General features: G+C 40.6%; 1 protein-coding gene across 8 annotated transcripts in view; it reads left to right on the top strand.

The window, feature by feature from the left end:
* CHD7 (chromodomain helicase DNA binding protein 7) overlaps positions 1-22,117 on the top strand; it is a 133,275-nt gene that overhangs the window by 33,859 nt on the left and 77,299 nt on the right. For all 8 annotated transcript variants that reach the window (XM_068188026.1, XM_068188001.1, XM_068188045.1 and 5 more), the window contains one exon: positions 7,964-9,824. In XM_068188026.1, coding sequence (XP_068044127.1) covers positions 8,139-9,824 — 1,686 coding nt within the window. In that variant the 5' untranslated portion in view covers positions 7,964-8,138. The remainder of the gene's footprint in view (positions 1-7,963; positions 9,825-22,117) is intronic.

Genomic DNA, 22,117 nt, shown 5'->3' with positions numbered 1-22,117 from the left:
GGTCTTGGGATGGTCTCTAGGGTCCCTTCAAACCCAAGCCGTTCATATTTAAAATACATTATAAAATGCTGATGTAATCTTCTTCTTTAAGAGACTATTTGTAATCTTTTCTTGGTGTAGTATGTAATAATTTTTGTCTTTGCTGAAAGGGTCAAGACGGTATGCTTAAGTGTATGAGGCAAAAAGGATCATCAGTACTGGAAGTTGAGTGAGAGCTTAAGTTCAGATGTAGGATAGTTCACCTTGCCACATGTAAAGAGTCTTAAGGGGGAACTACCATTTTGTTCCTGAGTCCTAAGTGTGCTCTCTCTAGTCATGTGAAAACTGGCTTTTCACTTTGGGTGCACAGGGTGTATTTATCTTCACAGAAATGAGTGTGGATATGTGGTTGCCTTACGAGCGCAACTGCGATCTACCAGTATTTATGAAGAACACATGTACAGGAAAATGACTCTTAAGTACAAGTCATAAATTGAAATGATTATAGAATATACGTGGACAAATATACCATGTGTGGTATCGGTAGACTGTAATTTCATCAAGTGGTTTTTCAGACTTCATAAACTATGAATGAAACATGATTGTATTGGCCTGGTAACAGGTAAAGTAAAATATAGGGTCTGGCTACTTTAAAGCACTCATAATTCTATGGCTGGAAATAGCCTTTTGGGATACGATTTAAGTTTTAAAACCTGACTGTGATTAAAAAAATACATTTCGGTGAAAATCACATGTTCAGAAACTCTGGGAAACATTTGAGTCTCCACCTCATGAATTTTTACAGTTCCCAACTTTCTGGGTGTAAACACCATGAGCTGCTTTCGGCGAAAGGAGCGGGGAAAGGCCCCGTGTGGCTCAGAGCTTCGTCACCCGCCGGTTATTTCGTTGTTTTCAGCGGGTTTTTTTGCGGTGTTGGTGGCTCGGGCTTTGTTTACCTCGGGGGCCGTGCTCGGCCGGGCAGGCCCGGCTCGGCGCTGCCGTGCGGCGGCCATGCCGCCCTGCCCTGCCCTGCCCTGCGCAAACCCTCCCGCTCGCCGCGGCGACCTCTGCCCTTTTGTATCCTGTGACACTCAGCCTGTCTTTGTGCTCAAGTTTATCCATGATGGATACGTTTCCCTCCCAATCGCATATGCCGGGAGCACGGCGGAGCAAGCAGATAAATTATTTTCAGCTGCAGGCCTGGGCTGGGGGAGGAAGGCAGGAGGGTGGCGGGGCCCCTCCGCGCCCTGGCCCAGCAGGACGGGGCGCAGCCTCCCACTCCCCCGGGAATATGCAAGGGGATGACTCTCGGGCTTCTCAGATCCTTTTTAAATGCAAAAGAATGTAGGAAATTGCCAGATCAGTTGGTTAATCAGTGACAACTGCAGTAGGTGCACAAAAAGCCCGGAGCCATCGCTTGCACGGGCTGTTTTTTCAGCGCCCCAGCGGGGTCGCCGCTGGCCCCACCTCTTGAACACCCGGGCCGGTTTAGTGTCAGCTTGAGAAGGGAATGTAATTGCGGGGAGATTTCTGGGTGACTGATGGCGACAATATAGGTCTTCTCCCTGACACCAGCGCCCCGCTGGCCCTGCCAGCGCTTTGTGTTCGCCTGGCCATCGCACAGCCGCGGAGCGGTGAGCGCTCAGCTGCATGGCCCCAGCCCACCGAAACAAGGCAGCCGTGCAGGCCGTACAATTTTCTGTTTTTTTTTCTTTTTTTTTTTTTAATATTGACTACACTGCTGCCTTGTCATGGTCAAAGCTCATTAAGGGGTCATGTTAAGCATGCTACTGCTCCACTTTATGAAGTTATTTGTGAGGTTAACACCTCTGTCAAATGGTTGAAGAGTATTCCTGAAATACTTTTGTGACCGCAATTGTTTCGCTTACTTATCTGGGGCTATTTTTAGATGAACCACCTCACATCTATGTTTTAAACTTACATTGTGAGACAGGGTGGTCATGCAATGAAAAAGGCCTCTTAAAATTCCAGGTTACGTAACATCAAAATTGAAGTATTTCTAGATTAGGCTTGTTCCCTCTTCTCTCGCCTCATGTTTGTAATGTAGTTAAATGTAAAAAAATGCTTTTCTTATTTTTTCTTTGGGTTTTTAAAATTTTTTTTTATTCCACTGGTTACCTCATCAAAGGCCTCCAAGTACGTGCTCTAATAAATGGCTCTAAACTTTCCTATTTCTCTTATCATCAGGAAAGAAAAGACATGCTGAGGCTTCTTCTGTAATATTATAGGTGCTGACTTAAAATTAGCAGTGCTCCCATGTTAGGGCAAAGAGTTTGCAGCCCAACTGGTGTGGCGAATGCCTTCGTGTGATGTAACACTGAGGCTCAGTGGGTTTGCATCAGAGTCCTCCTAAGTGACGCTTTTGTGGTCTCATATCAGAGCTCCTGTGAACTTGAATGACGTAGGATATTGTTTCCAAATGTGTGGCACAGGCTGAACTCTGGGCTGGTCATTCCTGCATCAGCTGCTTGACAGCAGCAAGCTGCCAAATATTCGAAGGCTGTAGTGCCCTCAGTTGCCTCAGTGAAAGCCTGTTTTTTCCAACGTACATCATACATTAAGGAAGTAAAATTCAATCTGGCTTTTGTGGAATGATTTTATGAGAAATGTGGGATTTCATGGATTTCTTGCCAAAAAGTGTTACTGAATATCATTCATGGCATTTTAGCTGATTGTACACTGGCAAAACCTGCGACCTTTGAGGAAAGGCACCTACAGTTTTCTCTCTCCCCCCCCCCACCCTTTTCTTAATTTAACAAGAGACATTGACAGCCTTTAAGTTGCTACTGCAAATTCTTGTGAGGATGTATTTCTGTAAGAACTAACAGAATTCTACTAAGATAAAGGTGAAACCAAACTTTTAAGAAGTGCTTAAGTCATATTTGCTGATGCGTCCCACTAAGTCAGAATACTCCTGAAGTGCATCAGGTCATTCTTTTCATCTTTGCAAGTCCTGTCTTCTTTTCCTGGGACGAGGGGGAACAAGATTCCTGCCATCCTTTGATGTCTGAACTGTACAAACTTAATTTTTAACACAGCTGTGCTGTGTGAAGTGCAGAGTAGGAAAGCATTCTAAGTGAATTAAAAAAAGAAAAAAAAGGTCTTCAGACATTCAGGAAACCAAGTTTCTTTGGAAGCTGCAGTCAAAAATGATGTTGCAATCACTTTACAGGTATGGTCTTATATTTTGGCTAATCTATATGCAGGAGGAACGCACCATGCATGGCATCTGTGACAGCAATGAAAAGTAAGCATTAAGCACGTAGGAGATGAGGCATGCTTCCCACAGACATGGTCAGGCACTTGCATAACTGTCCTGGCATCAGCAGTGCTGTGTGCTCAGTAGGTGAATGAGGTGAAATGTAGAGGCCTCACCAGCCATCTTGCTCAATTTGAATGTCTTGTCGTGACTTTTTCTATGTTGTCATGGTGTTACATGTGTTTATGAAGTTTGTGGTGAATGTTTTCCTTCAACTTTGTGAGTAAAATAAGAATGTGACTTTCATTGCTGTCATCTGTGTCATATCCTTCCATGCGGCAAATGCTTAAATTACTACCCCTAACAGCCAGCAGGAGCTTAGCAGTTTTGAAAAGCAGTTTAAATGCGCAATGTTTAAATGCAGATTTAGTAGCCTAATGTTTAATCCTACATTTTGAGGCTCTGGTCTCAAAATGACCTTTGGCATGGTGTTGTTTTTAGCACGAGAGGTCTTTTTAGCCTAGTTCTTCAAAATAGCACGGCATTTGTGGTGTTTATTGCATTGCATGTACGGGCATACTTCCATTATGTGAGTAGCTGGTTTGTTTGTGTCTGTCAAGTACTTCAGAGTTTTGTCAGAGGTATCAACTAATAGCTGTAAAAATATAACTCTGCATGACACATGTCATTTCGAGCTTGGAGCAGTCAGTATTAGTTGCCTTTTCACCTTCTGTTTATTCAGTTTATTTGCTGCATGGCCAAATGCTGCTGAACTTCTTCTATAGAAGGGTTGATAGCTGATAGTTGAAGGAACCTGTTGATTTACAAAAGGTTCTTTTGAACAGCTGAATGTGAGGATGGTGTGGAGAGCATGGGCATCTGTGTGCTGCCCTTGCTGCTTCCTGGTCTTGACTGCCTGGATCTGCTGCTTTGGGAGCAAAACTAATGAAGTTCAGGTTTTTAGTATCTGCAGCCCTAGATAAGTTATGTGTATGCAGCAGGCAGTTTAGTTCAACTTATAAAAGTGGGAAGCTGCTGAAGACAACTGAGTGCATGCAGCTTTGGAATATTAAGCTGGATAATGGTTAGCTACTACTTAAATTTGAGATTTAGCTGTTTAAGACTGGAATGTTGCAAACTGGAGTAAATGTAAGCTTTGTCTGTTGAGACAACAGGGTTGTTAAGCAATTGACTGTGTCCTGGTGGTTGGGCTCACACCACTGCTTTGAACAGAAACACGCTGTCTAGGCAGCCTTAATGAAATATATTCATTGACTCTTTAGGTCAGTCTTCTTGGAGCCATCTTTCCTGTTCAGGAACAGAAAAGTGATAGAATTTTATAGCAGAATCTGTGTCATTTAAGATGGTAATAAAAAAAAAAAATCACTGTCTTTTCATACATTCATGCTTTGTTTCAGCTATTCACCTTTCTAAGGGTTCAGATACTCTTCACTTTGTACCCAAAAAACAGTCACTGCTTTTATGTATGTTGATTTTAAGTTGCAGGAGTGTAGAGAAGATGCGCAATCCCTTACTTTAAACTATTTAATAAAAAAAATGACTGTAAGCTGAGTTTATCACAGTTAGTCTTGCTGTTAGTATGTCTGCCGTTATGGGGAAGTGAACAGTGATGCTGAATGAGTATTTTAACTAGAATTACTGCTTGATGCAGGTTCTACTTTTATTTGTGTGTTGGCTTTCTTTTGTTTTGAAAGAAGCAGACACAGTTGCAACTTAAAATAAAGCTGTGACTCCTGTGACTTGCTTAACCACCTAGACATCTACCCTGTTAGAATAGAAGGTTGAGAGGTTAGTAGGTAATTCCAGTATTGACTATTTCCTTATCAAAACATTGGTTAATTTATTTTGATCAGGCTGTAGCTGCTACTGTCTTTCATGCTTCAACAGCTGCTGTTAGCCATATATCACATCAGAGGTGTGACTTTTATTGGGGAAAGTAGAATAAGGTTTGGCGAGAGCACAACTGACTGTTAAGGGCTGTGGTCATTAAATTTGAGGCTGGACTTAAATGTGAAGAAATACCCCTAAAATTTGAGACTTCTTTACCGTGGCCTTACGCTGTGTTTCAGACGTAGTAACTTGAGCATCCAGAGCTCAAACGTGAAGTTGATTCATACCTCAGATAAAAATGCAGATCTAAAATCACGTGATGGCAAACAGCGTTTTTGCTCTTAATTTAGATGATGGATTTGTTTGTTTACAAGCTGCATCATAAACTTAAAGATTACTTTTCTTTTGAAAGAGTGTGTGCTCAGGAAGCCAGGCGAGTGCTGTGTTCCCTAGCACATCTCCTGCGATGTGAGTGACAGTGCTTAGCCCAAACCTGCAAATCGGGATGGTGTGAGCTGAACAAAAACAATGTGTGTTTAGTAAAACAAAACCCTTACCCTATTTTAATTTGGTTCTTTGGGTATAGTAGCAGATCCAAGCTACTGTGAGCTAATGTTCACTGTTCCCAGTGGCTGACTGGCCTGAACTTTATTGGACACTTGTCAGCCGAAAAACAGTAAACAAAGCAGATTCAAATGCTTGCTTGATGCTTGTAACCTTGTTTCTGGAGATGCTCTGTTAGCTCGTTATAAAGTTTCATTAGTGCTTCAGGAGAGTAGAGCCTGCTTGGCTTAAAAAATGGTTAACAGGCATGATTTATATAATAAAATGAGTGGAAATTCTTACATGTTCATAATTGTGTGGCTGTTTCTCGTGGATGGGTGAGATCTACTTGGCTCCAGTTTGATATTGCCCAGATTACATCAGTAGTTGGAAGGTAACAGTATCTGTGTGCTCTGCTTTTTAGCATTTCCAGGCAAAGAGACTGTTCTGTTGGAGACTCTCAGTGCACACTGAAGTCCAGCTTTAACAGCTCCTGATGGCAATGAGCATCAGTAGTCGCAGTGCCAGATGTCCTTGAGCAGTCAGGGATCTTCACCATGACTGCGGTCTGCTCTGGAGCAGTCTAATAGCAAAAGCTTCTTTTGGTGAAGGGAGTTCCTTCTCACCTTGTTGAAACTTCCTTATGGTGTACTCTAATAAACTGAATGTGTTGGTAAATATTACAGGTGGCTTCTGCCTAATAATTGAAATGAAATAAAACCAAATAGATATTAGAGCTATGAAGATGGCTCATAGAAGTTTACCTCCAAGTGATTTAGGAAGTGTTAATATCCCAGCCGAGCACTAAAGAGATTTAAGTATGTGGTTTTAAAGGTGACATTCAAATGCTATTTTAAGAGGAGTGATAAATGCTTGTGCCTTTCCTCTTGCCCTCTGCTTCATGCTGTAGGAGGTCCTTTTGACAGTGGCTACAAGAAGGGTAATAAATGTGCTGATATTTTCTCCCTAAAACTTGTCTGGGACAAATCAAACAGTCAAACAGTCTGGCCTGGCATTTTGTGTCCAAAGTGACTGAAAGCATCTCTCTACCACAAAAGAATGCAAGATGTGGAAGCATAAACTTGTAAATCTTCTTTACTTTGGTTGCTGGTTAAGAGTAGTTGGTATCTGCAAGCAGAGTCGCCACTGAATTACAACCAAGATACAAAAATAGTTTTACTTGCTAAGTGTATGGGCTCCTTTGACTATTGTCTTAAATTTAATTTTGCATGTAAGACACAGTGTTTAAAATTTTGATTTTTAAGAAGAAAAAGACAGCATTAAACTACCTTGGTTCATAAAAATGGATCCAAACAAATCTTTGGAGTTCTTGTGGGAAAAGGATAGGGGACACATTTCAGAATATATCAGTCTTCCCTGTGGAAAACCTGAATGAGAATTTTTCTGAATCTGTTCTCTTACTGCGTTGTTGCTTTTTGCTTTTTTATTCCCCAAGTCCAAATGTGTACCCTGTGAAGTTAGCTTTTTGTTAAGTCCTTTTGCCATTACTAATTCTCTTGAGTGAGTATTCAAGTTCTGGAGACATCAGAACTTCAGTGTGATCTTCCAAAGTGCTGTAGTTGCAGTAGTAGCACGATAACCTGAAGATGAGTAATGAACTGCATTGATACTATTCTATGTAACCATCATAAAGGAAATTAGGATAAGGATTGAGAAATCCACCCTATCATATGATGAAGCTTTTAAATTTGATTTTCTTAGACAAACTGGACATATAGTTTTGCTGGAAGGGGAAGCATTGTGTCTTTCAGTGTACAGATTCATTAAATTAGGATAAACTGTGTGTTTAAAAAAAAAATCCCTTCCTAAAGGCTAAGTCTTGGAGTTTGGTCTGTATTGAGTGGGTCATCTCTGTATGCATTTGAAAAATGTTTTGTGTATAACTAACTTTAGTTCATCCTAGGACCTGGTGCTTCTGCTTGCTCATCTGATTACGCAGCTCAGGGGAATAAGGTTAAGGACATGCTGTTGGTAACTAGAGCATTTTCAGGGCTTTAGTTCAGCAGATGGGCTGCTCAGCTATATTCATACATCTGCCTACCTGCTGTGGCAGCTGCTGCTGCTGCGTGTTGTGTTCTTTTGTTCTGTTCCACCCAAGAAAGGAGCACTAGGAAGTGTAGTGAATGGATTAATTTAAGGTTAAGACTAGTGTTTTGCTTGCTTCCTAACTCTCTAGCATAATAAAGCTAATGAATCCTTCGTAATGTGAACTAGATTTTTAAGATGTATTTCAGGGGGCTGAAAGTAGCTAGCATTTAAAAAACAGTCAAGTATGTTTTCTTTATGTTGCCTGATGCTATTTATTTTAATATCTTCTTCTCTTTCTCCCCCTTCCCCTGCTTTTTCTAGGAGCAGTAACCAGACTTTGCCTGACACTGCGTGGTCCAAAAGAATTAAGGAAATATGGAATGACATGAAGGAGATTAGTTGAGGATTAAAGGCTTTGAGGACAAAACACCTCACCGAGGTGAAGCACAGACTAACATTCTGGTTGTAGCTCCAAGGAGCTGCGTGCTGAAAAAAGATGGCAGATCCAGGAATGATGAGTCTGTTTGGAGAAGATGGGAATATTTTCAGTGAAGGGTTGGAAGGTCTTGGAGAATGTGGATATCCTGAAAATACAGTGAATCCTATGGGTCAGCAAATGCCCATGGATCAAGGATTTCCCGCTTTACAGTCATCTCTTCATCATCCTCCGGCAAATCAAAACCAAGCCAAGTTGACCCATTTTGATCACTATAATCAATACGAACAGCAGAAAATGCACCTGATGGATCAGCCGAACAGGATGATAAGCAATGCCCCTGGGAATGGTATAGCGTCTCCTCATTCGCAGTATCACAACCCTCCAGTTCCTCAGGTTCCTCACAGCAGTGGTGCTGGTGGTCAGATGGGAGTCTATCCCAGCATGCAGAACGAAAGACATGGCCAACCCTTCGTAGACAGTGGCTCCATGTGGGGACCACGGGCAGTTCAAGTGCCAGACCAGATAAGAGCACCATACCAGCAGCAACAGCAGCAGCAGCAGCCACAACCGACACAGCCGCCACAGGCACCCTCCGGACCCCCTGGGCAGGGCCATCCTCAGCACATGCAGCAGATGGGAAACTACATGGCTCGTGGTGATTTTTCAATGCAGCAGCACGGTCAGCCGCAGCAGCAGAGGATGAACCAGTTTTCTCAAGGCCAAGAAGGCCTCAATCAGGGAAACCCTTTCATTGCCACCTCAGGACCTGGCCACTTGTCTCATGTGCCCCAGCAGAATCCCAGTATGGCACCTTCTTTGCGACACTCAGTCCAGCAATTTCACCACCATCCCCCTACTGCTCTCCATGGGGAATCAGTAGCCCACAGTCCCAGATTCTCCCCTAATCCTCCCCAGCAGGGTGCTGTTAGGCCACAAACACTTAATTTTAGTTCTCGGAGCCAGACGGTACCCTCACCTACTATAAACAACTCAGGGCAGTATTCTCGATATCCTTACAGTAACCTTAATCAGGGATTAGTTAATAATACAGGGATGAATCAGAATTTAGGCCTTACAAATAACACTCCAATGAATCAGTCTGTACCAAGATACCCAAATGCTGTCGGATTTCCATCAAACAGTGGTCAAGGACTAATGCACCAGCAGCCCATCCACCCTAGTGGCTCACTTAACCAAATGAACACGCAAACTATGCACCCTTCACAGCCTCAGGGAACTTATGCCTCTCCACCTCCCATGTCACCTATGAAAGCAATGAGTAATCCAGCAGGTACACCTCCTCCACAGGTTAGACCTGGTAGTGCTGGAATACCAATGGAAGTTGGCAGTTACCCAAATATTCCCCATCCTCAGCCGTCACACCAGCCCCCTGGTGCCATGGGAATTGGACAAAGGAATATGGGCCCCAGAAACATGCAACAGAATCGTCCATTTATGGGTATGTCTTCAACACCACGGGAGATGGGTGGGCACATGAGACCAAATGGTTGTCCAGGTGTTGGCCTTGCAGATCCCCAAGCAATACAAGAGCGACTAATATCTGGCCAGCAGCTTCCTAGTCAACAGCAGTCTTTTCAACAGCAAATGCCAACCTGTCCTCCCATGCAGCCTCATCCAGGGATACATCACCAGTCTTCACCACCCCCACATCCTCATCATCAGCCTTGGGCACAGCTTCACCAGTCACCACAAAACACACCACAAAAAGTGCCTGTCCTTCAGGTAAGCTATTTCCAATTAGTAGAAAATGTTTTAAGTGACTGTAAATGCCTTTCAGGATACACAAGAACTATGGTTTCAAAACTGTTGCCCCTGTTCAACTCTCTTGTTTGTTATTGGTTACGTGGCTTTTTTAGTGTACAGAGACTGAAGGTAAAATGAGGTTCAGGTATTTTTCTAACATTCTTACAGTAATTTTTATAGGATAACATTATGGATAGATCAAAATATGATACAACAACAGGACAAGCAGAATACATGCTGTTTTTTTCATGTTGGTTCCTTTGGGGAGAAGATGGAAAGCATGTATGAGAATTATCATTTAATTATTCAATTTTTCTATTTGCAACTTGGAGGAAGAAGTGTGTATAATAATGTGTTTTGGCCTAACCAAGGTCTTTTTTTTTTTAATTCTAAGGGAATGTTGTGTGGTTTTAAATTAAAGCTTAAATTGTTACACGCGAAAAAAATTTCTAGCGTGAACTTCTTTAGCACTAAGTAATGAAACTGAGAAGTGATGGGGAAACAGTTTATACAATGTGAATCAGTCTGAAATTAAATCTTCTGAGGCTCAAGTGAAATGTTAAATAGAATGCAAGTTTTATTTTACTGAGGTTTTGATCTGCCAGGTTTCTATGGCCATGTATTGCTTCCATGTAATTTTTCAATTAGAAGCTAAAAATGGTAAAATATCTTGATCCTCTGTGGCTTAACAGGTTTGGCTACATGCTAGTATGTTAAGCTTCAGCTTAAAAAGTACTTTTTGGAATCTTCACATTTGCTGTGTTTGACTCGGTCAATCAGAATTCAAGAGGTTTTGATACCAGATGAATTAGTGGTCAAGATATCAAAGATTTACTAATTTTTTTGTTTTTTTCCGATCAGTCAGTAATTAATACCAACTAGCTCTGCCCATAAATAGTTGGAGACAATTGTTGGAATGCAGTCGTAATGACACAACGCTACAATACGCTTAATAAATCATAAAAACAGCTGTCCTGGGCAGTGTCCTGGGCCAGTGCGCAAAGCAGCTGCTCAGCCGTCCCCTCCACTGCTGCCTGCCGGCTGCTCCTGTTCGCTGCTCCGCACAGCGTGAGCCGGCTCTGGGAGTCAGATGCATGCTCTGCAGAGAGGCAGCTGACAAGGAGTGGTAGATGGAGCAGCTCAGCAGCTGGGACAGGCTTCCACATTCCCTGTGGAAGAGAGAAGGAGGAGGGGACTGAACTGGACAAGGGGAAAAGTGCACTGTCTTTCTCTTGAGGGAGGAGGAGACTCTCTTGAAGAGTCAAAGTATATCTTTAAGACCATCTTTCTCTTCCCTGCCTACCTCAAAGTTGGTTTGAAATTTTAGATGCCTGTGTCAGCCCTTCCTCTCTCTGCATTTCCACACACAGACTTTGCTTGGAGAACTTAAATTACAGTTCTTGCATGCACGTGGAGTTGTGTGTTCCTGTCTGAGACAGCAGCTCTTGCCAGTGCCTCCTGTTACCAACTGTGTGGGTAAGCAGGATGAAAAGGAGAGAGCTCAAGACTATAGGGAAAAAAAGAAAAGAATGAGTGAGTATTTGGGAAGGGGGTAATGACAGCACAGAGAAATCGGTACATGGATACATCAGAGAGGTTTGGAATGAGAAAAATAAGTATAAGACATGTTTTTTACTGTGAAGATGAGAGCTGAAGCATCTAGTAAAAAAAAATGAAAGAAAATTGTAGAAATAACATAAGACTTTTTAAGACAGCAAAGGAACAAAAACCAGTGTCACTAGGATATTTCATAACCCGTGATGGTGGGAATGTGGGAGGAAATACTTGAGGTAGACTGTGCCCTAAAGCAGTCGTATTCTTCACCAGCATTAATTCCTTGTTTTCATCTGACCATCCAGTAAGCCTATTTTTGGCATTAAAAGGTGTTTTGGGAGAAGAAAGTTTACTTGAAAAATGTACAAGCTTGTTAAATGTTCTTGGGGCGTTTTTTTTTCACTTTAATTAGTGAGGAGGTTAAACCCAGAGAGCTCAACCCTTAAATAAGCTAAGCAACCTATTACAGAGAGCTGAACTGCAGATGAATAGCTTGAAGAAAGGTAAGTGCTGAAACTAAATAATTAGAGGAAAACCACATGATAACTCCAGTTATTTGATTAAAATCAGTAATTCAGACAGTTGTAGCAAGCCAAGCAACTTCTCTGTTAGCTTATTTCTGTTAAGTTTTTATCTGGTAAAGGTTAGTGTTCAAGTACCTTCCCATTAAGTAATTAGTTTGAGCCTTGACTGTAGTAATGAAACTCTTAAAAGGCAGGCGTTTCCCCCTTGAAAACTGATTGGGTGAAATGAGTATTGTTCAAATCAACAAAAACTTAACCCCTCCCCACCCCCTGGGGAAAAAATGCAGATGTGCAAAACCCCTGCTCTTAAGCCTGAATACAGAGTTGGTAGCTCTCCTGTGTCTTGATTTCCTTTCATGTCAGTAGGCAGAAAAGTGTTCACTGAAGTGCAGTTATTTAAATTATTAGTTTGTTTTTATTTGTATAAAATGAATCAACAAAATTAATATAGTCAGTGAAAATGGAAATCACTATGTACTTTAAAATCAACAGAAGTCATCTTAGTAATTATTTTTCAGCGATTTGAAGCTAGCCTTATCATGGGAAGGCTGTAATACTTGTGGTTAACCAAATTACTGTTTTGTTGTTTGGTATGTTGGAAAGAAAGTGAAGTTCTTTTGCTTTTAAGTTGAAATAAATTGCTGTGTTGATTCCAAGGCTTGTTATTTCTTTTTTTTGTGTGGAAAACTGCAAATTATTTTGGCTGTGAGATGAAGCTGGTGATTGGCAATTCATCTGGTTTTGATTAATAGCTGAAAACTAGACATGGTTATTAGGACCGTGTTAGCAGTGAGTTGTTGGCTTCAGTGGAGTTTGATAGATCCATAAGAACCACTGCAGTGTTGGGATGTTCACTCTGTGTGCTTGGTTTGTCAGGCACTCCTTTGAAACACTTTTCACCAATGGTTTTTGGAAGAGCCTGGTGCCCATGGGGTGAAAAGGCTGGTTCTGCTGTGGCAGAGCAATCCACTAAGGGGCAAATCAGGGATCAGGAGTGGCTTGTCTGTTTTCACAGCAAGGCAACTGTGTTGGGTTCGTGAGCTTGTGTTCTCCAATATGCTCATAAATGATCTGGAGAAGAGTGAAAAGTCAGATGGCAAAATTTGCTGCTGCTGTTGATATACCCAAAGCAGAGTACCAAATGCAGATGTGATGAAGAACCTAATAAGAATGAAATTAAATAATCAGAAATATAATAGGAGAGTCAACTGCTTATATATTAAGTTGTGTGAGTCAAGACATGGCCAGGGGAGGTTTAGATTGGATATTAGGAAAATTTTCATCACAGGAAGGGTTATCAAGCATTGAAACAGGCAAGGTACAAAGTTGCCATCTGCGAAGGTATTTAAAAGATGTATAGATGTGGTGCCTAGGGACATGTGGACATGCTTTATTGGTGGACCTGACAGTGCTGGGTTTACAGTCGGACCTGATGATCTTAAAGGTCGTTTCCAACCCAAATGATTTTATGGTGCTTGAGCAGTGAAATGGCAGGCAAAAACATATTCTTAGGAGCAGGTCTTGGTGTCAGATGGCTGTCTGAAAATGAGCTATAACAGTTAAAGAAATAAATCAGTAGGAATTGTAATGAAAGTAGTAGAGAACAAAACAAAGATTATTACCTGTATGTATGGTTTGTTGGTGAGGCAAGTGCTGTGAAGTTCTGTGTCCCTTCCTCAGGCCTCAGAAAATACAGCAGTACTTGAAAAAGCATGGTGGGAAGGGGGGTGTTCTAGTGGGGGAAGGAAGGAGAGAGATGGTGAAAGCCTCTAAATTGTCAGTGATACAGGTGCATGAAGAGGATGAATATGAAGTAAGGGTTGTTTGTCACCTGTTTTTGTCTCCTTGAATTCTTTTTAGGTATTCAGCAAGTTGTCAAGTGGTGAGTTCAGAACTGCACATTAAGATGCTGATCTCTGAGATGTTTCACAGAAAAATGCATCATGGTTTGATAAACATAAAGGCACCACATTTGGCTCAGCAGATCTGTGCCATACATGACTGAGAATTTGTTACTGGGTTGCATCTCCTGTATGCATGTCTGGTTCTTGTCCTCTTCCACACACTTTATCAGAGGTGATATCAGGTTAGATAGGCCTTTGGAGGCCTAATGCTATGCAGTTGTTCTTATTTTCAGAGCATTTTATTGGTGATAAAGGAAGTGTAGGAGTTTTCTTTGCCAAGAATAGGCTGTCCTGGGTGTGTTGTTACACACAACTTATTTACCCACAGCTACTGTGTGGGCTGAAGTTTCGAGTCATGTTCATTAATCATGTTCCACAAATGCAATCTGCATTATTTATAGTCAAACACAGGAGTATTTAAATGGCAAACAGGTATGGTATAGCCTCCATGCCCAACTAAATGGGAGAGCTCAACAATGGGCACAAACAGTGTTGAAGGATTCTGGGTTGCAGTTCTGGTGGAGAAGGAACTAATTTTGTGTGTGTTACCAGTTCACTGCCAGGTTTATTCTGTTGGCCTTATTATCTGTGGGCATGTGACTTTGCTTTAAATCATAACTCATAGCTGTGTTTGGTATGAACACATTCTTTTGAAATTTCCTGCCCTCCCTTGCAGGGGAGGAGGCAGGGAAAGTCCTGCTGAGTCACCAGCTGGGTCACCCCTTTCACAGGCCTTTCCTGCTATGTCAAACTCTGTGTTGCTGCCTTGGTTTAATTTATGCTTGGATATACCTGAATGGAAAGTGATATTAATGAAAAATATAATCAGCTGTATTGGTTTGATGCAATATTCTAACCTGGCAAAAAGTAAAGGTTAAATCAGTTTCTGCTGGCACACAAAAATGAAGTTGATTATTTCCTGGGTGTTTGTTTTAATGCCTAAGAGTAGTAAGAAGAGATTGACTCCTTACTGTCTTCACATGAATTATCTTTCAGTGTTTCCTGTAAGTTTACATAGTAGCAAATGATGCCACTTTGAATAGTTAGGATTATTCCCATAAATAATACTCATAAGCAATTTCCCACATCTCCAGAGAGAACTGCTGGCTTTTTAATCCCTCAAGTGTTTAACTTTTGGGCTATTTTCCCATTGTTAAGTAGAATAAATCCAATTTGTTAAAAAAAAAACCCTAGAAACACATTGGGTACTTTTTGTTTTGATGCAGAAGCTATTTCACATGACTGCTAGCTGGTCTTTTGGGGTACTGTGTATGCTGCAAGTTCAGCAAAGTCTCATGGCTGCCTGCCCCTAGAAATTTTAGTTTCCTTTTTCAAGTATTCACAGACCAGCAAAACAGTGTATGTTGGCAAGATTTTTGAAGCTGCCAGAATAAATGGAATTAAGAACCCAATAATAGTGAACTTTAATTAGCTACGATTGTATATTATTTTTATGTATAGATAAGCATGAGTGTGTGTGTATTTATATAATATATATGCAGAAAATGTAGGCAAAATAAGAGGCTGTGGATAGTAATGTGAGAGAAGAAGGGAAGAAAACCCATAGAATTCATATTAAAGTAAAGGTTGATAGCAGTATTTTTTTCTTAAAAGTTTACAGGCTTCTGCTGTATTTTGTTTGGGGTCTGAAGAATTCTTGTATTTGAGCAATGTAAGCAATGTAATTAACTAAAATTTTCCAACTAAAAGAAAAACAGACCGTAAAATCTACCTTTGGTCAGAAGTGTTGAAGTTATTTCACCCCTGTGAAGTAGAATTTTCTGTTACACTGATAACTTGATCCATCTGTGAGTGAGTTTTCATGCAGGTCTCTCAAAGGATATAATATTATGAAATACTGTGTCCAACAAAAGTTCATATTCTAAAACTCCTCAGTTGCATTCCAGTCTAACAGTTAATATTAACATATTCAAAGGCTTATTTCTTCCTCACCCTTGAAAAGGCTATGTGTGCTTTTGTAAATAAAGTGCTTGCAGTGATTTTTCAGTGAATAGGCCTTTGGGCCAAAGATTTGTAGTTTTGAGGTGGTTTTGCTATGAACTTTTTGGTCTTTTTTGCTGTTGAGGAGGCACAAGCTACTTCAAGAATACCTCTTCCCTCAGGTGCCATGATTTGACTGTGATGAAAATAATTTGTGCCATTGAATTACGTGCTCTGAAGTTTTGGGTAAAGCCAGTTTGTAGCATTAACATAAAAACACAAGTCCGCATCAGCATAGTGAGTTGTAGGTTTAAGTTACCCAACTTGTTCCTCAGCGTGGGTATTTTGAAAGTTTCTGTGAGATGTTGGTGACCTGAATGTGTTGTTTCCTGAAGTCGTTAGTATTTTCTGAGGAATCACTCAACTAGAAAAGTTGGTTTTTTTTTAATTTATGCTGCTTGTTTAGTACTTCAGTATTGTGTTATCTGCTGCTGATGCTTGCTTCCAGTGGGACTTGACAGCTATCTTACTTTCCCATGGTTGAAGATGTTGTCCTGCTTTATATTTATTTGAACAAATTTATGTTTGTTGTTTCAGAGCAGCTTTTTTCATGATTGAAAGTTGATAATCTAATAAAAACCTTCATGTCTGTGTCATCATCAACCTACAGACACAAGGATGGAAAATCAGGGCAAATGAAAGGAAAATGCTTGATTTTTTAAAATTATTTTTTAATTTCATTAAATACAGTGTCAGTCTTAAAAAGGAACAAGTTGCAGATGAAGAAATAACTTCCTATCTTTTTGCTATGGATCTTTCTCCTGGAATTCTGTCCTGCTCTTTCTCATGGAATTTGAGGCATCCATTTATTTTAAGCTATCCTGTCCTTGCTTGTATCTTGAATGCATGTGTCACTAACTTGCATAAGTGTTCTTTTTTCCCTCTGTGGAGTAAATTGACACTGTGGAGTGTCAATTCCCACCATGATGGGACACCATCACTTTGAAGTGTAATTTGTAACTTTTGTCTGTAGAAGTTGTTTTCTCTCTCAGTTCAGTAAGCCAGTGCTTTTCACTTTTGAATTTTCAGATTTCAGTTCTTTTAACTGTATGATGATACATTATTTTACTGGTGATAATGTAGTCTGGATTTGGGGGCAAAAAACCAAACAAAACACTAGTTTGGTTTTTTTTTAGACATGCTATCTGTAAACATTTATAGACTTCTCAAAAGAGTTGTAAATTGTGGTAACTAAAGAGCAAGGTTAAAGCATCTGCTTGTACATCTATTCTTTATAAATATTCTCAAGTTTGCCAGTGTGGTTTAAAGACAATGAAGCTACTTCTTGGGTGCTGGTAGGAGCAGAGTAGGAAGTGTGGGCAGGAGCAATGATCAGGGAAGGGGCAGGGAAAGGCTGAGCTGATCGGACAGAGCAGTGCTGAACAGTAGGAGCAGAGAGGAAATGGCCAACATCTGAGTTAAAATGGGGACAGAGAAGTTTAGGGAGTCACTCCACCTCTCTCTGCTTGAGTCACCTGCCTCTTGAGCCCTTGCCAGAGGCAGCCATTTGGTACAGTGGTGCCTGTTACTGCTCTTCACACTGCTTCAGGGTGTACCTTTGTGTCTCCCTGCTGTGGGCAAGTAGCCCACTGACAGATCCAGCAAAGCTGTGTGAACTCAGTAACTCCCAGTATCTAATCTGCTTTAGAAAAAAACCCCACAAAATGTGCAGGTGAAGGTGGCTGTGGTCTGGGATACAGAATCTTTTCTGCTTCCTTGCATCAACCTGCCTGATCATTTAGTGAACAGCTTATCTGGCCATGTCATGTTCCTGGCAGGTCTCCATTGTGTGACCACAAAATCACCCAAGTTGGTGGTGTAGGAGTGGGAATGCTTGCTGAGGCAGAATGGGGACTGCCTCTTCCTCTGGCAGTAAGCTTTCAGGCCCTTTAATACCTTTATACAGCTTGTGTTTTTATAATAGTACCTACCCTCAGTAACCAGCCCTTGAGTCCTCCCTCAAATTTTGATAAATTAAAACTTCCTTTAGAAGTCTAAGAAGGCTTTGTCTTAATTGAATTAGTGACAAACAGGCCACATTGCAGCATCTCCCAACTTCTCTCTTAATCCACACAAATATTAATGACTGATTTGATTTCAGGAGTGTTTTCTTTTTTGGAAAAGTGGGGCTGTTTTCCAACTAAAGTATTTGCAACTGTTTTGTAATTGAAGAAGTGAAAGAATATCCCCTTTTTACCAAAGAGCTTGGCACAATTTCATTTGGTGTGTGTCATACTGAGGATGCTTCCAGTGTCAGTTAGTGAATTGTCTTCTTTGAGTACTGAATGGGATTTTTTTTTCCTCAGCATAGAGCATTGTTTAAAAGCATAGCAAATTAGAAATAAAACTCAGATTAATTTTTTAGTCATCTTTGAGGAAACAGAACTGAGAGACAGGATGACTAAGTGATCTAAGTGTATGTTTGCTCTTTCCAGAGTTTACAAATCATTCTTTTTCATTTTGCCATATTTTATAGATTACCTACTTAGTTAGAATTTTCTCTGTTCCTGGCAAGATTGGTGAAGCCAACAATAGTGTTGCCTCTGTTTATGAAGAGGAACATAGAGATGATGGCCTTAAATTTTATTATTTATTCAAAACCAAAATTCATAAACCCCCCAATTTAAATTCCTAGTCAGGTGTCTGTTACTCTAAAATGTGCCACCTCTTTGCTCTTTGTCACTCCTTCCAGTATTACTCTTGCTTTAGAGTGCAGCTCAAGAAGACTGAGACGACCAGTCTTAAAGTTGAAAGCAGAAAATCCCACTTCTTGTGTAGGAATTTGGTAGTTGTGGAGGTTAATGTGAGAGTAGTGCAGTTATTAAAGATGTGGAAGAAAAAAAGTGGATCTCTGATTTTTCACTGTTGGACTGGGAGGAATCTTTGTTCCTTTGCTGTTGTTGTTCCTCAGTATCGAGGATTGGGATGCAGCTCTTTCCTGTACTCTTAGTGATTTTACTGTGTTAGCCAAGCTTAGGAGACAGCAGCTCTTGTGTTAGGCTGAGCAAGCACAAATATTAAGAACTTCTGGGAATGGGTTCATATTGCATGGGTTGCTTCTGTAGAAATTAAATGTTAAGAAATCACAGGCTGATAGAATGGCTTGCATTGGAAGTGACCCTAAAGAGGATCTAGTTCCAGCCACAAGCAGGGATGCTGTAGTGGGTTGACCCTGGGTGGATGCCACCCACTGGATCAGGTTCCTCAGGTCCCCATCCAACCTGGCTTTGAATGTTTCTATGGTCATTCACAAGTTCTCTGTGCAACCTGTTCAGTGCCTCTGTACTGTCTTGAGGAAGGAATTTCTTCTTAACATCTAAATCCTCTCTTTTAGTTAAAACTATTCCTCTTTGCCCTGTCCCTATCTGCCTAAAAACTTGCTCTTCTGCTTTTTTTTATAAGCCCCCTTTAAGTACTGAAAGTCCACACTCTTAACTTTCTAAAGTCATGATTTCTGAATCTTGGCAGGTTTCTATGGCATAGTATTAACCTTTTAATTTTGGAAAATTGCAGGTATTTGTCTTCATTAATGCAACACTTATTCTTCGGTATGCAAACCCAAATGTACGACTGATATATTGCTATAGTATTGTAGGAAGTGTCAAACATTTATTTAGGCTTCAACTTCTATTTTTTAATATTTATATTAAAATATAAATTTGTCTATATTTTCTTAAATGTAATCTCTTGTTATTTTAGTCATAGAGGAAATTTTCATGTTATACATGAGTTCCCAAAAGGAATGTATGCCCACTTACAGCAGACTTTTCTTACAACAGACTAAATAATTTAATTGGTTGAATCAGAAAAAAAATAGTCCATGTTAATTGTGCTAGTTAAATTGTATTCTGTTATGTCTCTGTAACTCCCACAAACAAAATAACATGACCAGAGTGACTGAGAAGTTAATAGTTCCACAGATTTTTGGATGTAATTTTCCTGGAAGAGAAGAGAGGACTCATAACAAGCTTCATAACAAACTTTCTAATGTCTGGTAGTCAGTATGAACTCTTGTTTTTTCCACTCTGCTTTTACATCTCCTTTCTCTCCAGATGGCCCTCCATCCACTTACATTCTGGTACTTCATATCTTTTTTGGCCCTGCAAGATACTGATAAGTGTGATAATACTGTAATTTTTCTTACATGTGAGCACTGGATGATATGAAGTCCTTAATTTTATTTTTGGAAGAAATCTTTCTGTACCAGCCAATTGTTGCTAAATATATTGGGAGGCTTACAATACACAGTGCATGTTTGAATTTAAAGCAACACCTTACCTTAAAAAGTTGACATCACAGTTTACTTGCACAGCTGTGTAATACAGAGTCATCAAAACCAATCTAAAACTTTGGGCATTATAGTTATTTGTATCTGTTTGTTAATGGGACCGTGCTGATGTCTACTCATTGTCAGAGATGGACATTGGGACACATGCCTGCAATACTGGAAGTCCGCTTGGTTGTGTTTCTCTAGGTGGGCCTCCTTTGAAATACTTCAGGAAAACTTGTTGAAAACCAAATAATGCTATACCTAGGGTGTTAGACTGGGACTGGGGGAACTTTCGCTGACTGACACAGGTTGGTTACTTGGTGTCAGTATTGTCAGTGATCCTGTTGGGTGTGCTTGAGGTGCTTTGCAGCAGTGGTTAGTTACTGCAGTTCCCTGCTGCTCTGTACAGCATCACCCAAAAATGTAACTCAGAAACTGTTGTGGCAGCCAGGGGTAAGTTAAAAGGGCTATTTTAGACACAGCTCTGCAGCTGTGATATAACATTACTATATAACCCCAAATCTGGACCTGGTATTGCTGTAGGCATGTCTGATTTAAGATCTGCCTATAGGGATTTTTATATTTTACTATAGGTTGTGTAAAGAATGTTTGGAGCAAGAATGTTAAAGATATTTGCACTAAAGATAAGGTGTTTCATAGAAGAATATTAATCAAACTGGTTGGAGAATCTAAATTAAGAGTTACTTCAGTGGGTGCTGCTAAATGAAGTAGGTATTTGTCCACAGAAAATGAAGTGTGGGATTTTTGGTGAGGATTATTTTTTCCTTGTTTTTGTTTTGATTTTGTGTGTGGGTTTTGGGGAGTTTTGTTTGGAGTTTTTTTGGTTTTGTTTTTTTTTTCACTTTTTTTTTTCCATGTTCCCCTCCTCCCTTCCAGTTGTAATGACACATTCTGATTTAGTTATCAGTTCAGTTACTAGAGGAGTTGGGGAAAGGCCTGCATTTGACATGCCATAGCCGACATATTCAAAGGCTATTTTCATTTGTTGCTGTGACTATAGAGTTTGAGAAGTATCTTGGGCTCTTTGACATAAGTGGATCTTAGCAGCAAATATAACATCAATGGATTTTTAGCAAGTCTGTGATTTCAAGCCCAGTTTGTCATATTGAAGTTAGTAAAATAGTGCGATGAAAAGGCCATATGGAGAACTGCTGTCTTCCCACCCCAAATGAAAAATAGAGTTGATTACTGCTGATTACTTTTGGTTCTCTATCATGTGTGTATCTGTTAATATTTCTTTTAACTTGGTATTTCCAAACCATGGTCTGTTATGCCTCTGAAGTCCCTTGCAGACTACTTTTATGTGGCCTGGGAAAGTTGATTAAGGAGAGCAGTTTTATATGATAAGCAGCAATTTGCATGTGGGAAGTTTATTAGGAGAATTACATGTCCACTACTAGAAACTTCCAGATCTTGAAAACAGAAAAAAAAAAAAAAATGAAGAGGGAAATTTGACAGAACGGAATTCTATGGTGTAACATAAATCTCACTTCTGATGGGATCTGCTCAGACTGGTGTCTGAAATGATAGTGGTTGCATCTCAGTGTAAAGCGAACTGCAGAGACCCCCTGTCCCAGAACTGTGACAGTACTGCTCAATGTCTTCATCAGTGACTTTGACAGGGAGATCAAGTGCACCCTTTCCAAGTTTGTAGATGACACCAGGCTGGGTGTGGATGTTGACGTACCTGAGGTCTAGGATGCCATCCAGAGAGAGCCGGACAAGCTGGAGGAGTGGGTCTGTGTAAACCTCATGAGGTTCAGCAAGTCCAAGTGCAAGCTGTTACACTTCCATTAGGGTATCAATTACAGACTGGCGGTTAAAGGGATTGAGAGCAGCCCTGCTGAGAAGGACTTGAAGGTGCTGGTGGATGAAAGACTGCACACGATCTGCCAAAATGTGCTGGCACCACAGAAAGCCAGTTGTATCCTGGGCTGCACCAAAAGCAGTGAGGCCAGCAGGTCAAGGGAGGTGATTCTGTTGTTCTGCTCTGCTCTT

Source organism: Anomalospiza imberbis, chromosome 1 (genome assembly GCF_031753505.1).
Source record: "Anomalospiza imberbis isolate Cuckoo-Finch-1a 21T00152 chromosome 1, ASM3175350v1, whole genome shotgun sequence".
Taxonomy (NCBI): Eukaryota; Metazoa; Chordata; class Aves; order Passeriformes; family Viduidae; genus Anomalospiza; species Anomalospiza imberbis.
Note: the sequence above shows the minus strand (reverse complement) of the source record. Positions and strands in the feature narration are given on the sequence as shown.